A 12124-nucleotide genomic window follows, 5' to 3' on the forward strand; every position below is an offset into this window, starting at 1 on the left:
TTGTTAAAAAATGTTACAATTAAACAAATTTTGAATGTACTTGATCGTGAAGATGATGGTTTCTTACCATTGTAAAATAACTATCATTTTAATATGAATTATAAATACTACAGTACCTCACAAGTTTTGTGACTTGGAAATAAATAGTAATGAAACTTCACGGATCACTTGGTATATTTAATATTAGTTTTAAAAACATATTTAAGGATAATTTTATGTGTTTTATATTTTAATAATAAATTATACTGTAGAAATATTAATTGAAATAGCACACAAAAAATCTGTGTTGATTTCTTAACATATAAATGTTTATTATGAATTAATTATAATTATAATTTTAAAGTTGCATATATTTCAACCTACGTCTTTGCATGATTATAAATATAACATATCTATAGAAAATTATGTTATATATTTATTATTTTGTAACTTCACAATAATTAGATAATTGTATTATTATTTTATCATACCACATTTTTTGTAATCTAAAAATATATAAGATATAGAAATTAAAAACATATTTGACTTACAGAAATAATTTATTGTAATAAATAAATATTTTATACGTGATACATACAATTGTATAATAAATAAAAATATATTTATGAAATGTACAAACAATTATCTAATTACTACAAAAAATCACATTTAATAGTAATGTTTTAACTGGAATGTATATAAACCATATAGTATATAATTATGTCATAATTAGGAATAAATATTATTTTATTAATTGTGTAGTTTTTCATAACTTTCCACATATGCGTCTTTGGCTATTTCTATTAGCTTACTCTCGACTTTACTCTCAGTCTCTTTCACCATTTTGTATAAATATCCTTCAGGGTTTTGTAGTAGAATATGTGGATGTTCATATTCTACCACTTTGCCATCGTTCATAACTAGAACACGATCTGAATCCATTATTGTGTTCAGTCTGTGGGCTATAGTCAAAACTGTACATTCTGGAAACTTTTCTCGGATAGTCTTCTGTATAAACGAATCAGTCCTAAAAAAATAATATGATATATTACATGTTTTTTACAAAATTAACTTGTTTAATATATTAAAATCTTACTGCAGATCTACGTTAGCAGTCGCTTCGTCCAATACGATTATTTGATTCTTTCTTAAAATTGCTCTAGCAAGACAAATCAATTGACGTTGACCGATACTCAAATTACTGCCTCCTTCTGATATGTGATAGTTTAACGTAACACTATTTTTTAATTCCACCTGAAATATGTACATATATATATAATATATCAAATATACTTTAAAATAAATAATACAAATAAGACATACTGCTTCTATTGCAGCCCATAAGTCGACATCGTTAAATTTCTTAAACGGATCCAAATTGTATCTCAAGGAAGCTGAGAATAAAACTGGCTCTTGCGGTATTATTGATATGTTAGAACGAACGTCCTAAAACAAATTATTAATAGTATCAATTTGATTTTTTTAATATTATAAAAAACATACATGTAAAGAAATATCTTTTATGTCAATGTCGTCTATGATAATTTCGCCTTTCATATCAGCTAATCTAAATAGTGCAGAAATTAGTGAAGATTTACCAGCTCCTGTTCGACCGACAATTCCAACCTGAAATGTATTTTAAATATCAATAATAATATTTCAATAATATATGATTTTAGGATCATACCTTCCATCCACTTTTAATGGAAAAGTTAAGATTTTTTAACACTGGCGGATCGTTCTCTTTGTATGATAAATAAGTCTTCCTGAAAGTTATAGCTCCTCTAGTTGGCCAGTCGTCAGGAGTATCTATCACTAAGTAAGATAAATAATATAGGTTTAAGAGCGTCAATGAGAGACAATGATTTAATAATACACATACCTCCTTTTTCTAGGCCTTCTTCAACTTCCAACTTCGTATACTGAATTATTCTTTCAACACTAGTCATTTGAGCTATGACTTCAGTAGCCTGTCTCACGCCATGCTGCAGCATACCCATCAAGATTAAGGTCTGAGAAAGTGCCAATCCAACGTTTCCCGCTGAAGTGCTACCTATAATTCAAGAATCAATATCATTAACCTTCAAGACACACTTAATCATTAATATTAAAAAAATCAATACCATCATTGAAGTACACAAATGAAAATCCAACTATACTCAAAAACATCAGACACATAATATCCAGCCAAAATCCAAGAGTACAACCACATACCAGATATTGGTTACACGCTGTTGTGTTCAAGTTCTTAAAAAAATAAAAACATGAACATATTTTTAATTTATATTAATTTAATAATATAGATTATGTTAAAAACCTGTCTTATATCAAACTCTCGAGCCACTTCTTGTTCAGATTTGAAAGCTCTAATTGTTGTTATTCCATTCAATGATGCAGAGACGTGAGAGAATACAGGACTTCGAGCTTAAAGTATTTATTTGTTCAATTATCAAAGATCAATGGTAATACATTATAAAGTACTTACAGGTGTTTTCTAATCGTTTGATGTTTTGCGCTGTATATAAATAATAATCTAGCATTTTATGAAAGAATATAATAACTATTACTATAGGCATTAAAAGCCAAGCGTTGGTTATGGCCACAAGTACCATAATACTACAAAACACTAATGAAATTTGAACAGCTTCTAGAGCAGCTCTTGGCAAAAGTTCATCCATTGCTCCCATGTCTTTTGAAAAACGATTTAATATCCTTCCTGAAGTAAATAATATATTTATAATGTACAGTCAATGATGACGAATTTAATTTGTTGGCGTACCTGAAGGATTTTCGTCAAAGAATCGCATCTTCACGCGCAACATTCTATGAAACATCTGATCATGCAGACCTTTGGATGACTTTATACAAGTAAGATAGAACAATAAAGATCTGACTGTTACGAAAATGACGCACGATAAAATCAGAATACTGTAAATATATAAGTATTCAACAGTGGTGAATTGGCCTATTGTGTCCCAGATGTTGATTCTCTTGGATGGATCGTGACCGAATTCGGTGTTAGTTGAATTGCTTACTTTTTGATTTGACCTATAATTAAAATGTTATAGTGTTCTTGTAATCTTTAATAAATATAATTAATAGTTACCAAAATGTAACCCAATAGTCGCAGCTAGTGGCAGTTAATTGTCCAAAGAACATCATAAAAATCATGATGAATACTAAAGTCACATTTCCACCAGCTTTAAAATATTGCCAATACAATTTCGCTTTGATTATACCGGTTTCCATTTCTTCTGCAGTCTCTAGTTCAGCAGAATCGTCATCTTCGAGACCTTCATTGTTTCCCTAAAATGAATAATGATTAGTATATAGTAACATAAATTTATGTATTGCAATAAAATGTTTTACCAATTTTAATGTTGAAATTTGCTTCTTAACTTTTTTATCTTCTACTGCTTCACTTTCTTCATCTTGCAACGTGGATAGGAAATTTGAGAATTTACTATTCGTCGTTAATTCAGAGTAAGTTCCCATTGCTTGAATTTCGCCCTAAAATAAATAATAATATAAGTATATCGTATATCATAAATTCATTATTTAGTTTTAAAAAGTATGATTATTAAGGTAACAATGCATATAATTTCATACTTACATCTTCCAATATGATAATAACATCAGCAGTTTTTAGATAGTGTACTTGATGTGTGACCAAAATTCTAGTTTTGTCCTTCAAATAGTCTTGCACGCAACTTTCAAACAGATGGCGACCCACGTGTGTGTCTACAGCTGATAACGGATCGTCAAGCAAGTAAATATCTGCCTTAAATTATTAAAAAAATATTACTATAAGTATATATAATATAAAATAATAATAATATAATCAATACCTGTCTATAAACAGCTCTAGCTAGATTTATTCTAGCTCTTTGTCCCCCGGACAAAGATATTCCCCTTTCTCCAACAAGCGATTGATCGCCTCTTGGAAACTGTTGGAAATCTGGTTCCAAACCACAGACTTGAACTACCTAAAAAATATATTGATATATAAATTATCTAACTATACTTAATTTAATTCTCAATCAAAACTTACTTTATTATATCTTTCTTTATCAAGTTTTTGTCCGAATAAAATGTTGTTTCTGATAGAATCCACGAACAGCCACGGTTTCTGACAGGCGTATGAAATTTCTCCATGTATTTGCAATGAACCATTAAGCAAAGGAAGTTCTCTCAGTATAAGTTGAAGTAGTGAACTCTGTTTAATATAAATAAAAAAAGGATTGCTTAGATCTGTGTATTGCTAATATAAATTATTTAATAATGGTTTTAAACTTGACTAAATCCATTTACCAATTATTTTAATACTAAATTAAATTTTATATTGATATTAAAAATAAAATAAACCTTTCCAGCTCCAACTGATCCTATGACAGCGTACAACTTTCCTTTATCTATATTCAAATCGATTTCATTCAAGGTCACTTTTTCTGAAGACCAAGAAGCTGAAACATTATTCATTGATATATGTCCATGAGAGTAGTGTTCCAATCCCGATGTTTGCAACGCATTTACGTTTAAATCTTAAAGTACAGATAAACATTTTAGATACATATTTATATTTATATAAATCATTTTTCAAATACTTTCTATAGGTGATGGTGTATGTCTCTCTTCCAACAATAAATATTCTTGGATTCGCCTCACTGTTGTTAGACATTCCGCTCCGAGTATCATAGCATTTGGGTATTGAATAGCTAATGCTTCTTGGATTTTATTATAAAATTGTGCCAATGAAAATACCTAAATGTAAAAATAGTTAGAAAATTATACCTATGCATTTATAAATATGTATACTTACAACTGCAGCTGATATTGGATATCCTAGTAGAGAGTAAGTCAATAGTGTTACATAAAGAGAAGCTCTATCTGTAAACACTATAGATCCCATGTTTATAGCACGAATACCAGAAGCTTTTATTATGGAAGCCAGTTCAGTTTTTCTAGCTGCGCTTACCATCAGCTCAAAGGGTTTTTCCCATGCGTACATTTTAATTACCTAGAAATAAAAATAAGACTATATCGACATATTTTAATGATAAATAAACCATTAAAACCTTTGAAAAAATACAAAGATCTTAGAATTTTTATCATTTATAAAAATCAAAACAGATATTTTAGAATTATTTTTAATGATTTATATACAGTGGGTTGCCAAATTAATAGAAACAGTACCAATATTTTGTGGTTTTCATGTTTACATTGCCTCTATTTTTAAATAACATGATTTTGATGGTCATATCTTCGCTATTTTTGCTGCTGGTATCACCACTGACACTTTTAAGAAGTGACAGCACTAACAAAATGTTACATCTGTTAAAAATTTAATAGATCGATGCATTAATTTTGCCCTATTTTATTATTATTATATTACTATATTTATTTAATTAATGAAATTAATCAAAGGTAGATGAGTGAACTCATCTACTTAATGGTATTTTCAAATAATCATTCTAGGATTTTTTTCATGCGGCTTTTTAAGACGGATGATTACAAATTCAAGAGCACTAAAAATCTGTAGTCTACAACAAATTTGTAGAAAAAAATTTCTAACATGGACTACTCTAATGAAACGTTTCCAAAACCACACTCCAATATAAAATGTTTATATTTGATAAGGTATAAAGAGTTCCTTAAATATTGTGAACAATTACCATAATCAAATACTGCCTTTCAAAGAAACATACCTAAATCAATGAACAGAAAAAGGATTATCTCTTACTGCGTCAATATGCAAACACATAATATGGCGAAGCTGTCGCAGAAAAAAATAAACTATTTTTATTTAAGGGTTATCGAGCACTCGCCATATTTTCAAGACCTTGCTCCATTTGATTTTTATTTATTTATAACATTACAAATTTTCTAAGCGAAAATCGATAATAGTTGATTTAGTTTATCAAAAATTAACTAAAACATAGGTTATAACTATTGAATCAATAAAATTGAAAGGCTTTTATTTTATATCTATTATATATTTATCGTTTTTGTGCCTCTTTTTAAGTGCAATATGAGCATTAAAAACTGAAATCTACAACAGATTTATACGGAAGATCCGTAGTCTAGATATAAAAGATGTTTTATATTGTAAGTTTATTTCATTATAAAATTTATGATTAAGTATCGATACCCGATACCTTATTAAAAATGACGTATTATTATTTATGATAATACCTGTATACCGCTTATAATCTCGCTCATTAATCTTACTCTTTCGTCCGTCTTACGAGCAATCTGCATTCTGAGCTTGGAAGATAGTTTACTCAAGTAACCTTTAAATAACAAATTAATCAATATTATGTCTTTTTAATGACTAAATCAGATCGTAATAGATATAATTACTTTGTAAAGGCACAGTCTGTAGCGTGACGCATACCACTCCAACAATTGCAGCAACGTTAACTTCCAAGTAAAGTATGAAACACGTAAGAATAACTTGAAATGGCATAATCCATAACGAGTGCAGAAACAACATAACAATGTCGAATCTGTTCACATCGTTCGACATCAGATTCACCACTTGACCTGCAGTTGTGGCTCCGAGGGCTTTAGAACTTAATTTTAAAGTCTAAAAAGAATAAACATCATATAATATAAAGTATAAAGATGTGGTATGACAAGCAATGGCTTACTTTTCTGTACATCAAGGAACAGCAAGCCACCCGGATTTTCATTCCTGTTCTGCCAGTTCTCAAGACTACGTGGTGTTGGATTAAAACGGCTATTAAAGAGAGTATGACTAAACCACCCATATAGATATAGGCAGTGTCTCTGGAAAATTGTGAGCCAGATGCGAATTGTGATATCAACAAGGCCAAAAGTACTGGTTGAAACGTTCTTTACAGAGATAAAAAAATATTTTAGATAAGTAAAAACCATATTAGTATACGAATACGAATAATTACTCACTTGCACACCATTCCTTGAAAAAATAAGAGTACTCCATCAAGCATATAACCGCTAATAAACGTCCAAAATATAGCTCTTAAAAAACTTGGTTTTCTTCCAGAAGTATTGGCTCTTGTTATTTCTTTGTACCAATTTCTGAAAATATTCATAGTATCGTCATTTTTTAACACAATTTGGTAAATAAATGCGTCATAAGCATATAAAAAAATTCATACGCATATAAAATAATAAATGTCATTAAGAATGGTTATTAGAATAAAATATACTAAAATACAAATTAAAAATCACTTACGTTTCTAGGTCGTCTCCAAGCTCTTCTGAAAGGTCTGTGTCTAAAGTCTTCCCTAGATCTTCTGAAGTTAACTGTTTGCTTCGACCGACCCATATCAAAGGCAACAACCAGCAGAAGAATAGTCTGGATATCGGGTTACTGTAACAACGACTCTCCTCTCCTGCATTTAAATTTTGTTGGGAGGTCAATACTTCTTGTGACACAGCAACCATTATTGCTTTAAAACTAAATATCGAATATTGAACTGCGATATTTGATGACAATGAAAGATGGCAGGTGAGATGAACATTTTTGTTTTGGATTAAAATTATTAAACAGGTAATTTATACGTATTATGTGGATACAATCGCATATGTACAATTATTAAAAAAAAAACTATATATCCTTATATGATTATTTTCCTTGCTTAATATATATTGAAGCGATATTTTTTGTTTAATTATTTTGATCTGTCAGTTTTTAACATTCTCCGTTCATGATATTGCTACAAAAAATGACCATGAGAGAAGCATTCATCATTTAAGTAAACTCCTGAGCTATATCTATAATTTATTCTTATTTCCTGTTATGTACGAGTGTATGATACATGTATTTATTTATTATAATATTTAAATAATAAGTACTCCCTTATTATTTAATTTAAATTCGTAGACCAATATATTGATTGGTCTAACAATTTTGGTTATTAAGTGTATTAACTTCCACATTTAAAAAAAACATTTAATCTTCCATTGTAAAACGACAAGAGTTCAACAACTACTGTGATACTGAAATCAAATCAGTGATATATATTTATTAATTAACAACTATTATTACAGCTTACAATCAATATATTTTAATATACGACTAATTTTATTTAAAATATTCATCCGTAAGATTGGGAAAATCCAGGAAACCTTAATCTGTTCAGATCGATTGGAGCTATATTTATATAATAATCACTATATTTCTCAGACGCAATAAAAACTAAAAAATAATATGGTGAATATGTGATTTGCACCCAGGTCTTTCAGTGTATTTGTCACCGACCTGGGCATCTTCTTCATTATCCCTTTTTTAACAATAACTTGACTTTTAATTTATTTTCTTTCACAGCTATTTATACTTTCAATCTTAAGAAGGCAATGTATAATCTGCAAATAAATTAATTTAGTACTTTTTCATTAAATCCAAAACATTATTTATATATGTATTACACAAATAAAAATGGACCCAAATTATATATTTGTAGTACTTTATATGATTTTTTACATATTACTTTTTTATTTTGATTACTTAAATAGTCTTTAAACATACATCTAAAAATATCTTTCTATCTAGATTTGTGAATTAAGAATTAGTAAATACATATTTATTACCAGAACAATAGAACTACTAACTTTAAGGGTTAATTTATGTAGTAATCTACATGGATTAAAGGAATTGTACATAAAATAGATTGCTTCTTTATGATATATTAATCCATATGGTAGAACTCAATTGTATAATAGATTACTTCTTTGGCGTTTATTATCTTTTCGTTAATTAATACTCTAAATCAAACATTTTTGGTTTCACGCGTGTAGCGCACCAATGTACAACTCCATGGGTTAATAATTCATACCATACTCTCACTTCCTGCACTTGTCCTACATCTGGAACCTCTCCCACGGCCCATTCAGAGTGTCATGAGTTGCTTTTTGGAATGCAAGCATGTCGGTGAAGATTTTGCTTGTTTACTTTAGAAGTTGAAAAAACGTTTAAAAGTGTGCGTTAATACAAATCAATCGTTTTATTAGAAATTTCGTTCTTTGACTTGATGGAACATATCTACCGCGTAAATCGAGGGATTAGTACAGTGTTATTTTTATAAAATAAATTGAGCATTCAAACGCTTTGTATTAGTTAATTATATATAATACATAAATATTAAGAATAATATCATTTATTAACGTCATTTATATTAATTAATTCTGAATTAATGGATTTCATACAAAAATAAATCGTATAAAATGTTATTTAGCTCTGAACCACAATGCGAACCTGTTCAAAGTCTCAATTTTATTGAATTAATGTAAGTTTTTTACACATTTCAATGTCATTCGTGGGATTTTTAGTTTTATTAAAAAATATAATGTCTATACGTGTGCAAAGCAATTCTAACCTTGACATAATGCTTTGACTTATAATTAAAATTTACACAAACCTTACAAAAAATATTAACTACAATTAATCGAAACCAAATGTTCGTCTCCAATGGATGATAGCATAATTGTTACAATTACGAAATTGTTATTACCACAAAATCTGCAATATCATGTACGTTTATAAAATAAATGACTAATGAAATGATTTTGGAATTCCCTTAGACGTAATTTTAGACTGAATGCAATTAAACCATTGATTAAATAAATAAATTTGATGTTAGTTTAATTTGTATTTTTAGTGTACCTTTATCCATTTTGAAAGTAGCACGTCAAGATTTGGCATAAAATAACCTCAAAATACACAATCGATCATACTTTACATAAAATCAACTGATGATAATTGTGAACTTTGCAGCATTCATTAATATAGCCATAGTTAATTATACTCAAATGATAAACAATGCACAATAATATGATTATATTTTTTCTTATTCAAAATGTTTTATTTTAAGTTTTTAAAGAAATTGTACAATTTGCTATATATTAAACTAATTATAAATATAAAAAAATATTCAGTTTATATAAAAATGATTTTGTAATAGATGTTTGAAACAGCTTCAAACGAAATTTTCTCGCTAATATGTTATGCATCTAAGGCGTTTTGTTATATTTGGACTTATGAATAATAAAATAATAAGCTTTATAATAATTATTTTTTCTAAACATTTATTGTCAATACAATCCTATATCATTTGATAAATTTTAGACCCTTCTTAGAACATAGTTTTATTTTAACCTCTCCATTTGCTTCACTGTACTTCATATCATAAATTTGCAACTGCACTCCAAGTTTACGTTAAAAAATAAAGTTATGACACCCCTACCCTTCATCATCCTCCTGTCATTATTGCATCTTGCCTACATCCTTACACCGATTTAAGTATAGTAGCATAGCAGAGCGCTGACAATAGTCAGTAAAAATATTTTTTGAGAGAGCGGGAGTCTGATATTTTTTTGGAACAATAATTCTAAAAAACATTGTCTTTGATCGACTGCTTCTGGATGTCTTTTACATATATTTTTATACCAGGGGCCAGAGCACTATTTGCTGAAATATTCCAATGAAATGCATTCCTATATTACTCATTATTTAAGGTCAGTTACGATAATGTGAAAGGAGTGCGTAGAATTATTTTTTTCTTAAAACGGATTTATGTGACAGTTGTGATTTATTTATATTATCTTATTTTAATTATTCCACATTTATTATTAATTTTAGAATATCTCAATCATTTTTATTTTTTAAGATATATCACTCATATACTTCTACTCATTTTAGTTATAAATGTTTATGTTCATATTATAAAATATGTAAATACTGCATAATATTTTTACATGACCGAGCATTATTTTATTCTTCATTTTTGCTTTCAAGCAATTTGGTAATCCTCGTGTTTGTAGTTACAAGCCATGTTGATCTTTTTCAGCAAATAAAATGTATGGATTTAAGAGAAAAAAATATTCGGTACTACCGGTATTTCATTTTGTAATACCGGTAGTACCAAATGTCGATTTTTGATTTAATACCGGTATTATCTGTATTGCAATCTCTAATATTGACCAATACTGACTATTTAAATACAATTCTATTTGTGTATATACATATGTGTACTGCGGTTATTTTTTGTGTACTCTTTCTGAATGATCACCTTCCGATCTATGTATGTAAATATACTATTTAAATTAACTATTGTTTCATTTTATACCAAATACGTATAACATTCATATACAATATATTAATCATTTAAAACAATAATGTGCGAGTATTAAAATTAAACACAAAAGTTGGTTTTCAATTAATTTAATAAATATATATTTTAATAATGCTTTCCCAGATTTTATAATTTATTTTTACAAAATATTTCGTCATAAGTTAAATAATAAAAATAACAATAACAAATACAACTTAATTATTCAAGTCTTTCACATATATTCTTTGTAAAATACACAATAGAATAATTATAATACAACATTAAAATGTTTTGTAAAAGATTTGCTTCGAGGAATACAGATGTCACGTTGAATTGCCGATTAGCATTTAAAGAATCATAAATTAAAAATAAGAGTTTTTTTAATGTTACTACTAAGATGAAAAATAGAGAATAATTATACTAGTAATTTTACAAGTATAATACATGTATTATGGAAAGATGTTTGTTTCATATATTTTGGTCATTTTATAAATACTAAATAAACATAAATTGTATTTATAGTTACATTATTATTATTTTTATTTGCTTGAGTAAAATATATAGCTTAATAATGTTGCAAAAAAGATGAGCCATGACCATGATCGTAGAATCAGGGTCGAAAAGTCGGCAGCGAGCCATAAGTTTGTTGCGACAATTTCGTTAGATAATTTTACTAGAAGTGAATGTTATGTATAGACATATGTATAAAAGTACACGTGTGTTGTTTTATATAAAAGTAGAATTTAGCATATTGTTTATTAGTTATGTACGAACATAAAGCGAGACCCTCTTATCGTCTGCACCATCGACCTTAAACTCTAATAGATCAAGAGTTTACATCGATACATATATTTTTGTGCTAATGATGATAAATGAATAATAAGACAACAGTGATGCAATAATATTGGCAGAGTAATATGGACCATCCAATATCTTTTAGCTAATTTCTGAATAATTTAAAAAATAAAAATAAAATAAACCAAACAGTAGTTTACTATATCGATCAAATAAAAATATGTAGTACTTAATCTACTTTCATCTATTATCTG

General features: G+C 28.0%; 1 protein-coding gene across 1 annotated transcript; it reads right to left on the bottom strand.

The window, feature by feature from the left end:
* Positions 1-520: 520 nt before the first annotated feature.
* LOC148231072 (ATP-binding cassette subfamily C member 4-like) lies at positions 521-9739 on the bottom strand. Its single transcript, XM_088193933.1, has 24 exons — positions 9629-9739; positions 7199-7358; positions 6907-7041; positions 6630-6834; positions 6340-6565; positions 6172-6269; positions 4799-4996; positions 4584-4740; positions 4345-4520; positions 4031-4195; positions 3828-3965; positions 3593-3760; positions 3349-3489; positions 3086-3285; positions 2759-3027; positions 2465-2695; positions 2297-2403; positions 2103-2226; positions 1862-2032; positions 1667-1794; positions 1483-1605; positions 1303-1425; positions 1076-1233; positions 521-1006 (listed from the first exon to the last, which is right to left on the bottom strand). Exons 1-24 carry the CDS (start codon positions 9636-9638, stop codon positions 730-732), a joined length of 3888 nt encoding a protein of 1295 aa, XP_088050059.1. The 5' UTR covers positions 9639-9739; the 3' UTR covers positions 521-729.
* Positions 9740-12124: the final 2385 nt, after the last annotated feature.

The sequence above is a fragment of the Plectrocnemia conspersa genome, unplaced genomic scaffold (genome assembly GCF_051122295.1).
Source record: "Plectrocnemia conspersa isolate PC_06_02 unplaced genomic scaffold, ASM5112229v1 ptg000010l, whole genome shotgun sequence".
NCBI lineage: Eukaryota > Metazoa > Arthropoda > Insecta > Trichoptera > Polycentropodidae > Plectrocnemia > Plectrocnemia conspersa.